Source organism: Oxyura jamaicensis, chromosome W (genome assembly GCF_011077185.1).
Source record: "Oxyura jamaicensis isolate SHBP4307 breed ruddy duck chromosome W, BPBGC_Ojam_1.0, whole genome shotgun sequence".
Taxonomy (NCBI): domain Eukaryota; kingdom Metazoa; phylum Chordata; class Aves; order Anseriformes; family Anatidae; genus Oxyura; species Oxyura jamaicensis.
In genome coordinates, this window is record NC_048925.1 from 34,508 (window position 1) to 54,453 (window position 19,946).

Here is a 19,946-nt window from a genome sequence, read left to right on the forward strand (position 1 = left end):
CTGCTGGGTTACACTATTCCTGATACAAGCCAGGAGGCCATGGGCTTTCTTGGTCGCCTGGGCACACTGCTGGCTCATGTTCAGGCAAGCATCGACCAACACCCCCAGATCCTTTTCCTCTGCACAGCTTTTGAGCCACTCTGCCCCAAGCCTGTAGCGCTGCATGGAGTTGTGGCCAAAGTGCAGGACCTGGCACTTAGCCATGTTGAACCTCATCCCATTGGCCTCTGCCCATCAATCCAACCTGTCCAGGTTCCTCTGCAGGGCCTTCCTACCCTCTGGCAGATTGACATTTCCCCCCAGCTTGGTATCGTCTGCAATATGTGTGCATCAGCAACATAAAGCTCCCAAAACTTTTTGTAGCTGCTTTGTGTTACAGGGACTCTGCCCCTGTTCTGTTTTTTCTACAGTGTCTGGAGGAAGAGAAGACGCTCCTTTAATCCACCAGACTCCCAAGAATTTAACTTCCTTGTCCCTGACACTTTGAATCTGGAATTTCCAATCCCAAATTGATTATTGTTTCCTGAATGTTTTCCACTGTGTCTCTTGCACTTTCTCGTCTCTTTCCCTCAATCAATATATTGATATATTGTAATGTCAGGTGAAACAGGAATTTCTCGTAAGACTTTAGCCAAAACATTGTGAGCAATCATGGGGAAATGTTTATATCCTTGTGGAAGCCTGTTAAAAGTCTCCTGGATCCCCCTCCATGTAAAAGCAAACGGCGCTTTATCCTGCTCAAGGAGAGGAATCATGAAAAACACGTCTTTAACATCTAAAGCAGCCATCCAGGGATGAGCAGCTCCCTGTATCAGTGTCACTATTTCTGCAGTGTTTGGGACTGCAGTAGTTAAAGGCGCATTATTAGCATTTAACTGTCGATAATCAACTGTGAAATGCCATCATCAGTTTTGTTTGTTTGTTTGTTTTTTACTGGCCACACCATTAAATTATAAAGCAAATGAGTCCTTCTAATGATTTCTATCTTCCAATTCTGTCGGCACCCCGTCAAAAAACCCGCCCCCCCCCTCCCCCCCCCCCCCCCCCAAAAATGGTAAAACCCCCGGGGTGTGGATATTACCGAACATTAGTGATTTTAGTGTGTGTGTGTGTGTGGGGGGGGGGTAAAGGTATAGATGTTTCTAACAAATGTATAGATTTAGTTCAAACCACGCTATTTCCCCATCTCTTCATCCTGTGAAACTCCAGAATGACTCATCAGGGAGTTTCCATGTTCTGCTCAACAACAGATCGAATCCGAAATACTTTAGCATGGGTCAGTTTCTTTTCACCTGGGAGCCACAAAGTCATCTTTGCTTTAGGACATTCCTCTATGACTCCATCAATCCCTGTAAATTTTACTTTAGTGCAACCAGGCTTTATGTTTAGATCTTCTGCAGTTTCATTAGTAATTACTGACATCTGTGCCCCCATGTGTGGTGGTTTTACTGTGCTAGGCAGCTGAACACCACAACCGCTCTCTCACTCCCCCTCCTCAGATGAGGAGGGGAAGAAGTAAAGGAAAGAACAACTCACGGGTTGAGATAAGGATAATTTAATTAAAGGGGAAAAATTATTAAGGAAAGATTATTATTAATTCAACAATTCAACTAAAGGGAAAAAAGGGAAAGGGGAAAAGGGAGGGGGAAAGGGAATAACAAAACTCTACTTCCCACAAATGAGCGATGCTTGACCACGTCCTTGAAGCAGGGCCTCAATGCACATAGCCAGTGTTTGGGAGGAGGACAGACGTTTTCACAACAAAAGCCCACCCCTCCCCTCTTCTTCCTTTTTCCACCTTTTATTGCTGAGTGTGACATCATATGGTATGGAATATCCCTTTGGTTGGTTTAGGTCAGCTGCCCTGATGATGTTTCTTTTCTCACTTTTTTGCCCACCCGCTAGGAGGGTTAGAGAAAGTCCTGATGCTGTGCCAGCACTGCTCAGCAGCAGACACACTAGTGTGATACCATTGCTGTCCTAGCTCCAAGTGCAGAGCGCAGCACTGTATGGGCTGCTGCAGGGAAAGTTCCCAGCCAGACCCAGTACACCATGTAAACGAGGGAATCTACAAAAGTCTTCTTTAGTCCTGTCTGGATATGAATGGTTGGTTTATAGTGTTTATCAAAGAGCCATCCTATAGCTAACACCCATGAAGAAAGGTGCCTCACTGTCCTCCCTGGGGATGCAAGTTTTCCATTGGAGCATCTGTTATATCAAAAAGCAAACTGTGCCCTGCAGTCTACTGACAGGGATGGAGAAAAAATACATTAGTGATATCAATTGTTGCATGCTTGGCCATATGGGACTATCAAAGGGTGAGTGAGTCTTGCTGATCACTCCTTGGCTCTCCAGTTGATGAATCACCTTATGGATGAGAATCAAGGAATCTTACTTGGTGCAGTATTGCTCTTGGTGCACTGTTGTAGTAGTGATTGGCACCTACTGTTCTTCAACCCTCAGCAACCTCACAACAGAAGGGTCTTTCATATATCCTTCATCTCCAAGGCAGCTATGCCAAAAGCCCACTGGTCCCCTTTTGGATCTTTGAAGTACATTCTTCTGAGGTAGTCTACACCAAGGATGCATTGTGACTGGGCCAGTCACAATAAGGGGAGGCTTTTGCCACTCATTCCCAGTTAGACTCACTTCAGCCTCCAATACAGTTAACTGCTGGGATCCCCCCGTCACCCCATAAATACAGATGGGTTCTGCCCCTTTATAGCTTGATGGCATTACGGTACACTGTGCACCAGTGCCTACTAAAGCCTTATACTTCTGTGGGTCTGACGTGCCAAGCCATCGAATCCATACCGTCCAATAAACCTGATTGTCCAGCCAGGGGGATTCCTGGCTTGAGGCAGGGCCCCTCTAATTATGGTCATAGTATTAATTACTGTGTCTGGGGGACTGCCCCCTGGAAATTGGAGCAGAAGTTTTCTCAGAAGACCCCCCTTTTGTGATTGTTTTTCCTTGCAACTCACATACCCATGCCTCTAGGGTTGAGGTAGATTTTCCATCCCATTTTCTCATGTCCTCTCCATGGTCACGTAGGTAAAACCACAGGGTGTCACGGGGTGTGTACCCACTATATGTTCTTTCTTGAAGAGAGGGATGGTAGGTCATGATAGCTGAGACACTGCTTTGTACAGCTGTGGAGGAAGATATATTCTCTTTATGTTCATGGACCTAATGAGAAAGCTTCTCCACATCCAGGCCTGTAGGGAAGAAGAGAGACTTTCTTTGTACTGCCAGAGGTATTTAGTCAGTTTATCCTCTGTGGAATCCTCTGATCTTTCCAGGTCATTACTGCCAATGAGCTGGCATATGATGATGGTGCGCTCCATAGAAACTTCCGCCACATGGGTCATGTACACTTACCTCATCTGGATCCTTGGATAGCTGTTCATTTTCTAGGTCATCATAAATGACCTCCCGTACTGCTAATTCCCTCAGGTACTGGATACCCCTCTCCATGGTGGTCCATTTGTGAGAAATACCTCAATAATTTTCTCAGACAGGGTCTTCTGTGATTTTATTTTATTCACGATTGGAATGGCAGGCATCCTGCCAACAGGAGTGCACAGTAAAAAGTATATCATAACCTTATATTCCCTATTACCCAACACCTAATTCCTCCTCTGTTTCCTCTTTGGCTGAGTACTACAGGTTCACAAACTACTGAACTTCTATACGATATATGTACAATTTTTTTCATCAGCCTTTAATTTCTTCTTTTCCTTTGTTTTTTCCCTTCTTCTCTCGTGATTAGAGAGCCCGTGATTTTCGTTTTTACTGTTTTCACACTGCTCGTCCTGTTTTTCTCAGTCATCCTCCTTATTTTGGAACAGTGGGACCATCTACTGTCCCCTTATCTGATTAACATTCCCCTTTTTTATGACTGCACAACCACTTTTGAATGCACAAGGTTAGTTTTCTACTGCAAAAACACATTCTACTGCAAAAACATATTCTACTGCAAAAACACAACGTTTTTTCTCACACACTTGCCTGATTGACATACAGGATCTTCCCTGAAGGGATACCTTTCCTTCATGCCTGACAGATGTCACCTCCAGAGGGTGAAGACTGGTTCTCCTTTTCCTATTGCTTTTTCTATGCCTCCTTCCCTAGCAAGCAATCTTCTTTGTTTCCCTGCCCTCTGTTTCCAGGCTATTGGCCTTGTTATCCCAGCATTGGAGCAGCGAGGTGTCAATGTGCTCACCTGGACAATGGCTTAAATATTTTCACATTTCTTCTAGTTCACCCTTCTATAGGGATCGGGTAGTTATTGATTGTTTTATGAAATCTTCCTCGTCATCCTCCTGTTCCTTTGATAGCCTAGCCACTTTGGAGTAGCCTTCTTCATCATCTTCTTCCTCCTTCCCTTTTGAGTAGGAGTTCCTTTCCTTTCTAAACAACCTGACTTTCTCATCCATTATTTCATCTTGCATATAGGGGCTATTGATCTTGGGAGAGGTTGATTGTCTGGCCCAGCCATGGGGCTTATCGCTGGAGTTAGAATGGCCGCTGGGCCTGTCTCATGGGTGACAGTGGCCACAGAGCCTTTCACAGGGGTTGTTTTGGCATTGACTACAGCTGGCTAAGCATAGGCCATACCCCAGCATGTCACAATAATTTGTGTCCCTTTGGAATTGCCAGGTTGATGACACACCTTTTTCAAGCATTCTACCAGTTTTTTAGGATTTTGCACTTGTTTGGGGTGAAGTTCCAAAGCACTGGAGGTGCCCACTGCTCTAGGTGCCTGCCCATATCCTCCCGCACTCCCTACCACTCATAACTATCCTGCCTCAGGACAGATCTCTAGATAGCATTCTTAAGTAGTTGTTGAACCATGAAAAAAAATGAAAGGCATTCAGGAGATATAACAATAGGAACATGCTGATTTGACCATCCCAAGGATATTCAAAGTTGTGAAGAGCTATCAGAACTAGCCTGGAGGAGAAGAAGGGGGTAAAGGAGAAAGGGAGAGTGAACAAGTGGGAAAAAAACACCTCCCCCCAAGGTAAATGGTGTATTTATTAATAGTTTCTGAGATATGGTTTCCAAAGTATAGAGGTGGCGGCAATGCTGATTACAAATACCAAATTAGTCTCATGACCAGTAATTTTATCATATCATATGACAGTGTTAGACAGTACAGCAAAATAATAACCTTGAACCAGCCCCCGGAAATGATAAACAGCACGACAGGGAACGCATACAGTAAGTAATATGCTATATAATTCAATTTGGAAAACAAACACAACAGAGCTGAAATCAAAAAAAATCACTGTTGTGATTAGCAACTATTAAACTGATCTAATGCTTATAACAATTTTGTTTAAATTTTTTTCTCTTGTCAGATCTGTTGTTATCTCAACCCTTTGGGCCCATGTTGGGCACCAAAATGCCTGTTGTGGTTTAACCTGGCAGGCAGCCAAGCACCACACAGTGGTTTGCTCACCCTCTCCCCTACTCCCTCAGTGGGATGGGGGAAAAGAACTGGGTGGGGGAAGGTAAAAGCTTGTGGGTTGAGGTAAAGACAGTTTAATAGGACAGAAAATAAAGAGAAATAATAATAATACGTACAAAGCAAGTGATGCACAATGCAGTTGCTCACCACCCACTGACCTCAGCCTGTCCCCAAGCAGCAGACACTCCTCCACTCCAGCCACCCACCACATGTTAATTGTTCAGCATGATGTCACATGGTATGGAATATCCCTTTGGCCACTTTGGGTCAGCTGTCCTGGTTCTGTCCCCTTTCAGCTCCTTTTACACCCCCAGCGTGCTCAGTAGCAGGGTGGTATGAGAAGCTGAAAAGTCCTTGACTTGTGCAAGCACTGCTCTGCAACAACTAAAATGTCAGTGTGTTATCAACATTATCCTCATCCTAAGTCCATAGGACTTAGTCCATAGTCCACAGCACCATACCAGCTACTAGGAGGAAAATTAACTCTATCGCAGCCAAAACCAGAAAAGTAGGTTATGTTGCCAAGGGGACTATCATGGAAAAGATTCCTTCCTTCCATATTTGTTGCATCTCATTCTTGAATTTTCCTCAGCACTTGCACTGGGTCTGGCTGGGATGGAGTTACCTTTTCCTGCAGCAACCCATACAGTGCTGTGTTCTGCACTTGTCCTGTTTTGTTTTGTTTTCCCCTTTCCTTTTCCCTTTAGTTAAATTATTTAATTTTCCCTTAATAATTTTATCTTAATAATTATTTTTCCTTTAATTAAATTATCCTTATCTCAACCCGTGAATTGTTTTTTTCTTTTGGTCTTCCCCTCCTCTTCTGAGGAGGGGGAGTGAGAGAGCAGTTGTGGTTGAATTCAGCTGCCTAGCAAGGTAAAACCACCACAGTCCTTTTTGGCACCCAACATGGGGCTCGGGGCTCGAAGGGTTGAGATAACAATAGAATTGATTAAAATGCTTACGACTAACACGCTTACTCGCTACTCACCTGTTGTTGGAAAGGGAAACGGACCGGAGTAACGATGCAACCTCGATGCGAGTATAATCGTCCTCCCTTTATTGCAGGTTCTCACAGAGTATATATAGGCAACTAACAACAGCGTGCGCCAATAACAACTTATAATTGGTCTAGCTTCTCCATGCACTTGTCTCTAGCTTGTTTCCTCATTATCTCTAATACAAGGACGTGGGAAACAGGGCAAAGCCACCTGCAAATTCCTTTCCCACAATTCTCCCTTTTTATTTACAGTCAACCAAATGCTTTCTATATATTTTCTATCAAACACTGCAAACATTATAATAACCAACAGGGCAAAATCACATACAATTATGATTGTAAAGTAGCGTGCCTACTAGAATCTACATCAATAAACAAGTCACTAAGCACTAAGGATGGTGCTTCGCCGCGATGCTACTTCTCAGTCACACAACACAATCACACACTCACGCAAAGAGGCCTCTTTCACTTTTCATTCATACCACAAGAAAATATCACATAAGGTAATTTGTCCGCGGCTTCAGGAGGTCCTTGTCTACTCCCGTGGTGAGCAGCTGAGAGTGGAGACCCCTCCAAGGAAAATGCTCGGGGTGCACCTATGGGTGTCCGTTCCACAGTCGATCCCACAGCCGAGCAGAGCTGCTCCTGGCACAAGGAACGATGCTATTATAGTTTTGTATAATTACACCAAAGAGATGCATTGCAATAAGGAGCAAGTGTGACATTGACAATTTGTTTCATGGTTTGGTTTTTGCCCATGTAATTGAACCTTACACATGCTGTGGCTGTTACACTTCCCAGGATATCTAATTCTTGTGGCTCTAGGGGCGCTCGCAGCAAGTAGACAGTCCAATCTTTGTTATCTGCCAGGATCCCCACCAGATGTGTTGTAAAGGGGTCGTTAGCACTAGCCAGGGACAGGCACATCGCTTCTTGTCCTGTCATCTTGGTGAGGGTGACCCCGATGTTGTGGCATGGTTGGATGGAGACCCAGGGCTGGCAATAACCGATGACAGCGGCGATTGTGAGGAGGAGGCCAACCATGGCCTTACCCCCTTGCTGGTACCCATCTTGGTCCGTGACCTGTGGAGACACAAGCATACCCTCGACCCCAAGTTATTAGAGGCTGGGGTCCCTCCCAAAGACCTGTATTTCAATTTGTTACCATCACTAAGGCCTGCTCTGATTCTGGCACCTGTGGCAGTGCGGAATTCATCCTTTTGTAATGTTTTACTATGGGTGGTACCTCTTTGTAAGGAAAGGGTAATGCTAGGTGATTCATTATGTAAAGTGCCTTTCCCAACCTGTTCTGTGGTGTTTCCTGGGTGTCTACTGAGGCAGTAACTGGTCATCTCTGTGCGGAGCAACTGGCAGTCCAAAGGCTTAGCTGTAGGATAAGTTATCATCATGGTATGAGTGACAGCTTCTCTCCCCTCTATCCTTTGGCTATTTCAGTCAATAATGATAAAGTGTATTATGTTTCTCTGTATCACTGAATAAGTCCTTAATGATAGCCAAGACTTTAGTGCACTAAGTACTGTATCACTGTTACAAGAAGGAAAGCAGGAATACACCATTGTTAAGAAAAATCTTGGGTGGCAAAGTCCTTTTTCACTGCCCGTTTCCTGAATGTACTTTTAAAAGGAAATATTTAAAATTAGAAGAGTAAAGTTCCACCCTCATATTACATGGATTACTACAGCCGTGTAGGTCATAGCAAAAAAGAATTTTGAACACTGGACAAAGCTTAACACAATACCATACCAGAACACTCAACACCTAGTAAAGTTATATTATCAATTTGTTTTTGATTTCCAAATAGATTTCCAAAATACATCTGCAGCAGTTCATCTTTTTTTTTTTTTTTTTGAGGGTTTCTGCAGAAAACTGACTTTTCTGGAATTCTAAAAAAATACTCTTTAATATCACAAATATTCAAAGGACATATATGTGTCCAAAACTCAGAAGTCTGTATACTTGAGATTCTATCATGTCTTTAAAATCCCTCTGGATTCCTTCAGGAAAAGATATAGCAATGTGAGAACTAACGTTAATGAAACAGTAAGAAAACACTAAAAGATTCCAAACTTTGAATATAAAGATTGACCGGACCGTTATCAACAGGAAAAGAAAGACTTGTTCAAAACTGCATAGTAAGAACATTCTGTAAAAATCCTTGGAGAACAGTCTATCACTATTAATGCACCCTTAATAAAAAAAATATATCTCTAAAAATAGTGCTGAACACAAAAACAAATGTTGTATATTATTTGAGATAGTTATGAAGTTTTAGAGGTAGATGACTAATTCATTTATTTGGGAGAATTACCACTACAGCTATTGGTGTAAACAGTATTACATTTTACCTATATAGTGTTCATATCTGTGCAAGAGTGCAGAGAGCGGGAAGAACATTTCTCACCTAACAGCAACTATATTAAATCAATGTCTTTGGTCTGCATCAGTTCTCCTAGAAATGGGGGCAAGGGGAAGAAAATTAGGAAGGCAAGACAAATCAACCCCATTTGTGTATGTAGATAAGTAAGAGGCAAAATGCACCAGCCAAATTATACACTAAGGGTGACTGGGCTCACTGCACAATCCTCAGGACATGGCTAGATCAGATGGGTAATACCCAAACACTCTATAGGCTGAAAATGAAACATCAGAAATCCTGTACAGTAGTACAATGTGAATTGAGTCATCTTGCCTTAAGTATTCACAACGGTGCTGTGCTGTTGCAAAAGCACTTTTGTTCCTGTTCACCATGTCCATCAGATCTGGGGGTTCCATTAAGAAGAAAAGCAGTAACTAATAGCAGCGCAAGGCTTTGTCACTAGTGAACAGAGTATGTTAACTGGCTAACACTTGTGAAGTGTTAGTTGTTCCAAACCGTAACCATTTCAAAAACAGCGTCACCACCAGAACCTGATGGTATTCAAAGCATCTGTTAATACACAAATGGAATCAGAATTTTTCTATCCTTTGGGTAGTCTTCAAATTTCTCAAGGTACCACTGGTGGTGTTGCTTTGCCCGAGAGCCCAAGATAAAAAGTGTACACAATGCAAATGCAAGGCTTTCGATGGTGCAGCAGGCAAGGGCAAACCCAAACCATTCCAGGATCTCTCCAAAAAAGTTGGCTCCACACTCAAACATTCCTCCTCTTGGTATCTTGTAACCAGTTTCCCCTGGTTTTCTCTCTTTTTTTTTTCTTTTCTTTTTGTCTCTTTTTCCCTCCTTTTTTTTTTTTTTCATTTTTTCGATTTTTTCATTTTTTCTTTCTCTTTTTTCATTTTTTTTCATTTTTTTCTATTTTTTTCTATTTTTTTCTTTTTCTTTTTTCCTTTTTATATTTTTTCCTGTTTCTTTCCCTTTTTTCATTTTTTTCTTTTTTTTTCTTTTTTCTTTCTTTTTTCTTTTCATTTCTTTTTCTTTCTTTTTCTTTCTCTTTTCTTTTCTTTTCTTTTCTTTTCTTTTCTTTTCTTTTCTTTTCTTTTCTTTTTTTTCTATTTTTTTTCTTTTTTTTCTTTCCTTTTTTCTTTCTCTCTCTTTTTTTTTTTTTCTTTTGGTAGAAACCATAAGGAGTTATCACAAGTCTGGGGTAGGAGGTTTGAAACCTTGGCCGGGCTGCCATCGGCAGCGCCAGCAGACACACTGGCGGGCTGGGGGGGGGGGCGGGGGGGCGGCCCGGGGGGGGCGGCCCGGGGTTGGGGGGTAGCAACAGCGGCAGAGCCGCTCGGTTCGGCGGGCGCAGCAGAGCGAAGCAGAGAGGGAGGCTCGGGGCCGACCCGGGGGTGGCCGGGGCGCAGCAGCGGCGGAGCCGAGGGTGGAGGTCGGCATGCCTCTCCTCCCTCTCCTGTGGGTGGTGCAGGACATCCCCCCTGGGTGTCCTGGGGTGTTACTTCCGCAAGCGGCTCAGATCTGTGCTTTGACCTGGCCCCGCCAACTTCCGTCTTTTCCGCGCCCAATGGTGTGTCGGCGGGACTTCTGCGTGATTTAGAGGGGCATCCCCAGAGTACTCGCCCACAATGCGTGTTAAAAGTCAGTAACAGTTCTGCAAGGGCTGCCGCTCCTAGTGTTGACATCTGGGCCGCGGCACAGGCAACCTCCTTCTCCGCCTCCATAGCCTTTAATGTCTCTAATACCGTTCGTCACAACTCAGACAGTTTTCACTTCCTTTTCATCTTTTGAATCCCCTGTTATAGTCCTTTCCCACATGGTATTCCCTAACTCCCGCCATTCCGTAACAGGGAACAGCAAGGCAGTCTCTCTAAAATGTCCCCATCTTGTCCCAACTTGATCAATTTGATCAGTTTCTTTCCGTTGTCTCGCTACCTCTCTTAGAGAGTATTCCAGTGAGCAACAATGCAGCAGCCTCCACTTCCGTGGCTGAGCTTCCCCTGAGAGGTAGGGAGCGACCCTGACCCGTGTCTGCCAAGCAGCACCCTCTCAGTCGTTTATCTTCCCGTTGTCTCGCTACCTCTCTTAGAGAGTATTCCAGCGTGCAACAATGCAGCAGCCTCCAGTTCCGTGTCTGTGCTTCCCCTGAGAGGTAAGGAGCCACCCTGACCCATGTCTGCCAAGCGGCACCCTCTCAGCCGTTTATTTTCCCAATCCCTCCTCCTCTAGCTGCTTACCACAGTCTCGGAGACTTAGTCGCACTGGACTGTCTGGTGCGTAACCATCCTCTGCTACCAGATGTTGTTGGAAAGGGAAACGGACCGGAGTAACGATGCAACCTCGATGCAAGTATAATCGTCCTCCCTTTATTGCAGGTTCTCACAGAGTATATATAGGCAACTAACTACAGCGTGCGCCGATAACAACTTATCATAGGTCTAGCTTCTCCATGCACTTGTCTCTAGCTTGTTTCCTCATTATCTCTAATACAAGGACATGGGAAGCAGGGCAAAGCCACCTGCGAATTCCTTTCCCACAGTCACCATTTTCAGTTTCCTGTTAATATTTTCCTGTTTGATCATGTTTCATGTAATCTGTGCCACGTTCTCCCTTCTCCTCTATATCCGATCAGAGAGTGTGCTAAAATCTTTTTTTAATTTTTTTGTGTTGTTTGTTGTTTTTTGTTGTTGTTGTTGTTGTTTTGTTTTGTTTTGTTTTGTTTTTTAATTTGCTGTGCTGTAAAGCAGTGGCCTTGAGTTTAATCTGGTATTCGGGTTCTGCATTATTATCATTTGGGTCTCCTGGAAATTATCTTTTAGAGAATATTCAAAACTATACTGTCTTCCTTTCCTCCTCTGGAAGTCATTTTATGAATAATATCAGGAATGGTACCTCCTCCTTCTTTCCCCTCTGGGCTAATTACAATAGTTTTTGAGTACTTTGAATATCCATGTGTAACCAATGTACTCCTATTGCTAACTCTGCACAATGTTTTTCCTCTTCTCTATAAGATTAAACAATTAATTAAGAATACCACTCAGGAATCTGCACCCAGAAAGTGTGGTGGTGGGTGGCAAGGTGTGTGGGAGGATATAGGTAGGTACTTGTCACAGATGTCTCCTCCGATGCTTTTCAACTTCACCCCTGAACAAGTGCGAAATCCTAAAAAACTGACAGAATATTTGAAAGATGTATGCCTTGATCCTGGCAAAGCTAGAGGACTCTAGCTTGGAGCACTGTGCTGGGTTCTGGCCTATGCTTATCAAACAGTAATTAACACTGCCTATCAAACAGCGATTAATGCTACCCAGCACCCTCAAGGGAGGGAGGAGGTCTCTGAATCTGATGACCAGATAACACACACTGTGGATAACCCAGAGGACCATGGTATCAGTCGCCCCCATAGTCAAGAGAAAACAATGGAAACGGAAGTCAGCTCATTTAGTAAGTGAAGAAGCTCCTCCTAAGAAGGAGGGAGAAGGGGAAAAGGCAGGCAGCTCTAAAGCAGAGTCATCACAAAAACAGCAGGAAGAAGAGATGGAAATCATAAAAGAGTCAAAAACCACCCAATCCCTATCCCTGAGTAAATTGCGAGATATACAAAAGGATTTCAGTCGACACCCAGGTGAGCACATCCTCACTTGGCTGCTTCGATGCTGGGACACTGGGGCCAATATCCAACAATTAGAAGGCATGAAGCCAAGTAGCTGGGATCCCTCTCTAGAGAAAAGGTCATAGACAGAGAAAATGGGAGAGAGGCACAGGTTCTTAGCCTCTGGAGGCGATTCCTGGCAGGTGTGAAAGAAAGGTATCCACACGAGGAGGATATTGTATATCAAGTAGGCAAGTGGACCACCATTGAGAAAGGTCTCCAGCAACTGAGGGAATTAGCTGTGCTGGAGATGATTTATAGTGATTTCGACAACACCCAGATACCTAAAGATCTTGATGAAGTCCAGTGCACAACGTCCATGTGGCATAAGTTTGTTCGGGGTGCACCATCACCACATGCCAGCACACTGGCAGCAATGAATTGGAAAGGTGGGATAGGACCAACAGTGGATGTTGTGTCCAGCCAGCTACAAAAATATGTAGAAAATCTCTCTGCCCCACTACGGGCCTGCATCTCGGCTGTGGAGAAACTGTCCCAAAGGTTCCACCACCCTGAAGAAAATATATCTCCCTCCTCACCCAGGTGGAGCAATATTTCAGCCATTAAGAATCAGCTTTTTCCTGATTGAGGGAGAGAGTACCTGGGACACACAGAACATGGCGCCCTGTGGTTTTATCTGCGTGACCACGGGGAAGATATGAGGCAGTGGGATGATGAACCTACCCTATCAGCTCGAGTAAGTGAACTGCAAGGAAATAAAACAGCAAAAAGGAGGTCTCCTAGGAAAATTACTGCTCTGGTTTCTGTTGGGCAGTTCCCCAGAGGCAGTAGAAGGGCTGATCACAGAATCACAGAATAGTCTAGGTTGGAAGAGACCTCCAAGATCACCGAGTCCAACCTCTGACCTAACGCTAACAAATCTTCCACTAAACCATATCCCTAAGCTCTACATCTAAACATCTTTTAAAGACCTCCAGGGATGGTGACTCGACCACTTCCCTGGGCAGCCTATTCCAGTGACTAACAACCCGTTCAGTAAAGAAGTTCTTCCTAATATCCAGCCTAAGCCTCCCCTGGTGCAACTTGAGCCCATTCCCCCTCGTCCTGTCACCAGGCACGTGGGAGAATAGACCAACCGCCACCTCGCTACAGCCTCCCTTCAGGTACCTGTAGAGTGCAATAAGGTCGCCCCTGAGCCTCCTCTTCTCCAGGCTGAACAGTCCCAGCTCCCTCAGCCGCTCCTCGTACGACTTGTTCTCCAGACCCTTCACCAGCTTCATAGCCCTTCTCTGAACTCGCTCAAGCACCTCCATGTCCTTCTTGTAGCGAGGGGCCCAAAACTGAATGCAGTACTCGAGGTGTGGCCTCACCAGAGCCGAGTACAGGGGGACAATCACTTCCCTGGACCTGCTGGCCACGCTGTTTCTTATGCAAGCCAGGATGCTGCTGGCTTTCTTGGCCGCCTCAGCACAGTGCTGGCTCATATTCAGCCGACTGTCAACCAATACTCCCAGGTCCTTCTCTGCCAGGCAGCTTTCTAACCACACATCTCCCAGCCTGTAGCGCTGTTTGGGGTTGTTGTGCCCCAGGTGCAGGACCCGGCACTTGGCCTTGTTGAACTTCATACCGCTGGCCTCGGCCCATCAGTCCAGCCTATCCAGATCATCCTGCAGAGCCTTCCTACCCTCGAGCAGATCGACACACACACCTAACTTGGTGTCGTCTGCAAACTTACTGAGGGTGCATTCGATCCCCTCATCCAGATCATCGATGAAGATGTTAAAGAGGACTGGTCCCAGTACCGAGCCCTGGGGGACTCCACTAGTGACCGGCCTCCAACTGGATTTGACTCCATTCACCACAGCTCTCTGGGCCTGGCCATCCAGCCAGCTCTTAACCCAACAAAGTGTACGCCAGTCCAAGCCATGAGCAGCCAGTTTCCTGAGGAGAATGCTGTGGGGAACGGTGTCAGATGCCTTACTGAAGTCAAGGTAGACCATGTCCACAGCCTTTCCCTCATCCACTAAGCGTGTCACCTTGTCATAGAAGGAGATCAGGTTCGTCAAGCAGGACCTGTCCTTCATAAACCCATGCTGACTAGGCCTGATCACCTCCTTGCCCTGCAACTGCCGCAAATTGTTACAGATGTTACTCTTGACCCTGACAAAGGGACCGGACCTCTGCTTCGCCTTTGCAAGAATTAAGTGACAGATACTCCAACCAGGCCTAGAGGGGCCCTGCCTCTGGCCAGGTAGAGGAGAGGAACATCCAGATTTATTCGACTGTGTGGATCCAGTGTCCTAGCACATCAGAACCACAGGAATACAAAGCTCTAGTGGATACCAGTGCAAAGTGTACCCTAATGCCATCAGGCTACCAAGGAACATCTGGAGAGGTCCCAGTAGACTGGAAGCTGGCAAATGTGCCAATTTTCAGGAAGGGTAAGAAAGAAGACCCTAGCAATTACAGGCCTGTCAGTCTCACGTCAGTGCCTGGTAAAATTATGGAGAAGATGATTCTTGAGGCTACTGAAGCGCACCTGGGGGATAATGCAGTCATTGGTCCCAGCCAACATGGGTTCATGAGGGGTAGGTCCTGCCTAACAAATTTGATTTCCTTTTGCGATATGATCACCCGTTTAGTTGACCAAGGGAAACCAGCTGATGTGATCTTTTTGGATTTCAGCAAGGCTTTTGACACGGTTTCCCATAGAATCCTACTGGACAAAATGTCCAGCATACAACTAGACAAAAACATCATACGATGGGTGAGCAAGTGGCTGACGGGCAGGGCTCAAAGGGTTGTGGTAAATGGGGCCACATCAGGCTGGCGGATGGCCACTAGTGGGGTCCCTCAAGGCTCTATCTTAGGGCCAGTCCTCTTCAATGTCTTTATAAATGATTTGGATGTATGACTAGAAGGTGTTTGGAGCAAATTTGCTGACAGCACCAAACTTGGAGGAGTTGTAGACTGGGACGAGGGTGGAAAGGCCTTGCAGAGAGATCTGGACAGGTTGGAGAGCTGGGCGATCACCAACCGCATGAAGTTTAACAAAAGCAAGTGCCAGGTCCTGCACCTGGGATGGGGCAACCCTGGCTATATGTACAGACTGGGCGACGAGACGCTGGAGAGCAGCCCCGCAGAGAGGGATCTGGGGGTTGTGGTTGACAGCAAGTAGAATATGAGCCAGCAGTGTGCCCTGGCAGCCAGGAGAGCCAAGCGTATCCTGGGGTGCATCAAGCATGGCATCGCTAGTAGGGCAAGTGAAGTGATCGTCCCGCTCTACTCTGCGCTGGTACGGCCTCACCTTGAGTACTGTGTGCAGTTCTGGGCACCGCAGTACAAAAAGGACATTAAACTGTTGGAGAGTGTCCAGAGGAGGGCGACGAAGATGGTGAAGGGCCTGGAGGGGAAGACATATGAAGAGCAGCTGAGGTCACTGGGCCTGTTCAGCCTAGAGAAGAGGTGGCTGAGGGGAGACCTCATCGCGGTCTACAACTTCCTCGTGAGGGGGAGTGGAGAGGCGGGTGACCTATTCTCTGTAAACACCAGTGATAGGACCCGCGGGAACGGGGTGAAGCTGAGGCAGGGGAAGTTCAGAGCAGATATTAGGAGGAGATTTTTCACTGAGAGGGTGGTTGCACACTGGAACAGGCTCTCCAGTGAAGTAGTCACTGCACCAAGCCTGTCTGAATTTAAGAAACACTTGGACTATGCACTAAGTCACATGGTCTAAACTTTTGGGTAGACCTGTGTGGTGCCAGGAATTGGACTTGATGATCCTTATGGGTCCCTTCCAACTCGGAATATTCTATGATTCTATGATTCTATGATTCTATGATTATTGGAGGCTGAAGTGAGCCTAACTGGGAATGAGTGGCAGAAGCACCCCACTGTGACAGTCCCAGAGGCTCCGCACATCCTTGGCATAGACTACCTCAAGAGTACTTATCTCAACCCGTTAATTGTTTTTTTCTTTTCTTCTTCCCCTACTCTTCTGGGGAGGGGGAGTGAGAGAGCAGTTATGATAGAGTTCAGCTGCCTAGCACAGTAAAAAATACCAAACTTCTCTTAATATATGGACATACCTTTAGTCTTAATAAGTCACCTCCAGCAATTTTTCCACACATGCTAAGTAAGTTTGCAGGTGATACTAAATTAGTATTAGCTGTTGACTCCCTTGAGTATAGAGAGGTCTTTTGGTGAGATCGTGATAACTAGAGAGCTGGGCAATCATCAAGAATATGAAATTTAACAATAGCAAGTGCCAGAGTTTGCACTTTGGACAGTGGAACCCTTGATATACATCCATATTTGAAAGGCTGGAAGGCAGCCCTGTGGAAAGGGATCTGGGAGTTCTGGTCGATGGCAAGTTGAATATGAGTCAAGAGTGATCCCTGGCAGCCAAACCAACTGTGTCCTAGAGTGCATCGGGCATAGTATTGCTAGGTGGTCAAGGGAAGTGATTGTCCCACTGTACTCTGTACTCTGCACTGTTGCATCCTCACCTCAAGTACTGTGTGCACTTTTGGGTGCCACGGTATAAGGATATAAAAACAAAGGAGGAATTTGAAGATGGTGAGGGGTATAGAGGGGAAGATATTTGAGGAGTGTCTGAGGTCACTTGGTTTGTTCAGCCTAGGGTAGAAGAGACTGAGGTTAGACCTAATTGAGGCCTACAGCTTTCTCACGAGGGGAAGAGGAACGGCAGGCTCTGATTTCCTGGTGAGTAGTGAAAGGACCCGAGGGAATGGCATGAAGCTTCAACAGGGGAGGTTCAGATTGGATACTGGGAAAAGGTTCTTCACTAGGAGGGTGGTCAGGCACTGGAACACGTTCCCCAGGAAAGTGGTCACAGCACTAATCCTGTCAGAGTTCAAGAAGCATTTATATAGCACGCTCAAACATATGGTGTTCCTGAGTGGAGCCCTGAGTTGGACTTGATGATCCTTGTGGATCCCTTTCAACTCAGGATATTCTATGTATCAAGCATACATTTCAAAATATGGGTCCTTCAAATAACTGAAGTTTTTAAAAGTTGGTCATCTTTCATTTCTCCATGCTTAAGACAATATCAGTAAATTAAAAAAAATCACCTACAAACTGTATCTTCACGTTCATCCCTCCAAGCAAAACCCAAATGTTTCCGAATGTTAAATTTTCCTAAATTTTCACTAAGTGGAAGGGAATTCTAAAGTACTCTTTCATGGGAGTTACATTATTGGTAATTAATTTTGATAGCATATGTTATCTGTCATGCTACGAGGCTAGGAATGTAATGAGAGCTGTTGTAGATAACTTTAGGAATTAAACATTCTTAGCTCTTACTTTTTTGACCATTTGAAAACTTAAAACTCACAACTGGATACAAATCTCTGTTACCAGACCTTTCCCTCTGAATAGCGTAATGTTGGGGAGAGGAATTCTACACTAAAAGTGAGTGAAAGCAAAATGTAATATCTTTGCTCTCTTCTCTTAAATTGTAGCCTGTGGAGGATAGAAGGAGAGTTCGAGCAATTCTACCATACACCAAAGTGCCAGAAACTGATGAAATAAGGTATGTTTTAATAATAGGTAGAAGCAGTTGTGAAATTTTTCTTGTTTATGAATATTAATGATTTTAGTATGTTTACTACGCAAATACTTTCCAATTGCATCTTAGACTTAACAATGGGATGTTAAAAGTATGATAACTTTTTTTTTCTTGATGGATATAGTAATAAGTTTTATCCTTGATATACTGTTTGTATTGCATTAAAGTGCTAAAACTATGAAGCTTAGTTTAGAAGTAGAACATTACCAATTTCAAAGGCTTACATTTTTCTCAAAGTGGATAAGTTTGTGTATTAGGGAATGCTGTGTAAAAATGTCTAGTGAGGGTTTAAAACAAATTATCTAGGCTTTTCCCTAAAATTTGCCTGCAGAAGTAACTAGCAGAAGATAAATAATTCAAGCCAAACCAATCTTGACCACCAGAAAGACAATGTGAGCACTGATTATCTAATAAAATTAAGAATAGTATATTTAGCATCTGCTAAAAAAGAAAAAAAGGAAGATGTCAAAAAAAACTAACAACAACAACAAAAAACACAACCATTTCCCTTCAGTGTTCTAGTACCCTAATGAGACCATCTTGGTTTCACAAGGTGATATAACATGTTGGTTGAACTGGGTTCTTGTTAGGAATGCTGGCCTAAGATATAGGCTAAGATATACAAGCTGGGGGCTAACCTGCTGGAGTTCTGCTCTGCAGAGAGGGACCTGGGAGTCCTGGTGGAGAGCAGGCTGACCATGAGTCAGCAATGTGTCCTTCTGGCAAAGAAGGCCAACGGTATCCTGGGGTGCATTCTTAAGAGTGTTGCCAGCAGGACAAGGGAGGTGATCCTCTCCCTCTGCTCAGCCCTGTTGAGTCCACACCTGGAGCATTGTGTCGAGTTCTGGGATCCCTGGTACAAGAGGGACATAGAACTACTGGAGTGAGTCCAGAGGAGGGATACTAAGATGATTAGAGGACTGGAGCACCTGTCGTATGAGGACAGGCTGAAAGAACTGGCCCTGTTTAGCCTGGAAAAGAGAAGACTAAGGGGAGACCTCATCAATGTATATAAATATCTGAGGGGAGGGTGCTGAGAGGATGGAGCTGGTCTCTTTTCAGTTGTGTTCAGTGACAGGACAAGAGGCAACAGGCACAAAACGAAGCATAAGAGGTTTCGGCTGAATATGAGAGGGTACTTTACTATGAGGGTGACAGAGCACTGGAACAGGTTGCCCAGAGAGGTTGTGGAGTCTCCTTCTCTGCAGATATTCAAAACCCACTTGGATGCCTTGACTTCTTGACTTAGAATTTTAATGTTATAATTGATTTTTGAAAAATTTGAATTATTTTAGGGTTAATTTAATTCTGGACAGATTGGAGAGCTGGGCGATCACCAACCGCATGAAGTTTAACAAAAGCAAGTGCCAGGTCCTGCACCTGGGATGGGGCAACCCTGGCTATATGTACAGACTGGGCGACGAGACACTGGAGAGCAGCCCCACAGAGAGGGATCTGGGGGTTGTGGTTGACAGCAAGTTGAATATGAGCCAGCAGTGTGCCCTGGCAGCCAGGAGGGCCAAGCGTATCCTGGGGTGCATCAAGCATGGCATCGCTAGTAGGGCAAGTGAAGTGATCGTCCCGCTCTACTCTGCGCTGGTACGGCCTCACCTTGAGTACTGTGTGCAGTTCTGGGCACCGCAGTACAAAAAGGACATTAAACTGTTGGAGAGTGTCCAGAGGAGGGCGACGAAGATGGTGAAGGGCCTGGAGGGGAAGACATATGAAGAGCGGCTGACGTCACTGGGCCTGTTCAGCCTAGAGAAGAAGAGGCTGAGGGGAGACCTCATCACAGTCTACAACTTCCTCGTGAGGAGGAGTGGAGAGGCGGGTGACCTATTCTCTGTAAACACCAGTGATAGG

General features: G+C 45.1%; 1 protein-coding gene across 1 annotated transcript in view; it reads left to right on the plus strand.

The window, feature by feature from the left end:
• LOC118155650 (ras GTPase-activating protein 1-like) overlaps nt 1-19,946 on the plus strand; it is a 113,386-nt gene that overhangs the window by 29,441 nt on the left and 63,999 nt on the right. The window contains exon 4 of the mRNA XM_035309034.1: nt 17,977-18,047. Coding sequence (XP_035164925.1) covers nt 17,977-18,047 — 71 coding nt within the window. The remainder of the gene's footprint in view (nt 1-17,976; nt 18,048-19,946) is intronic.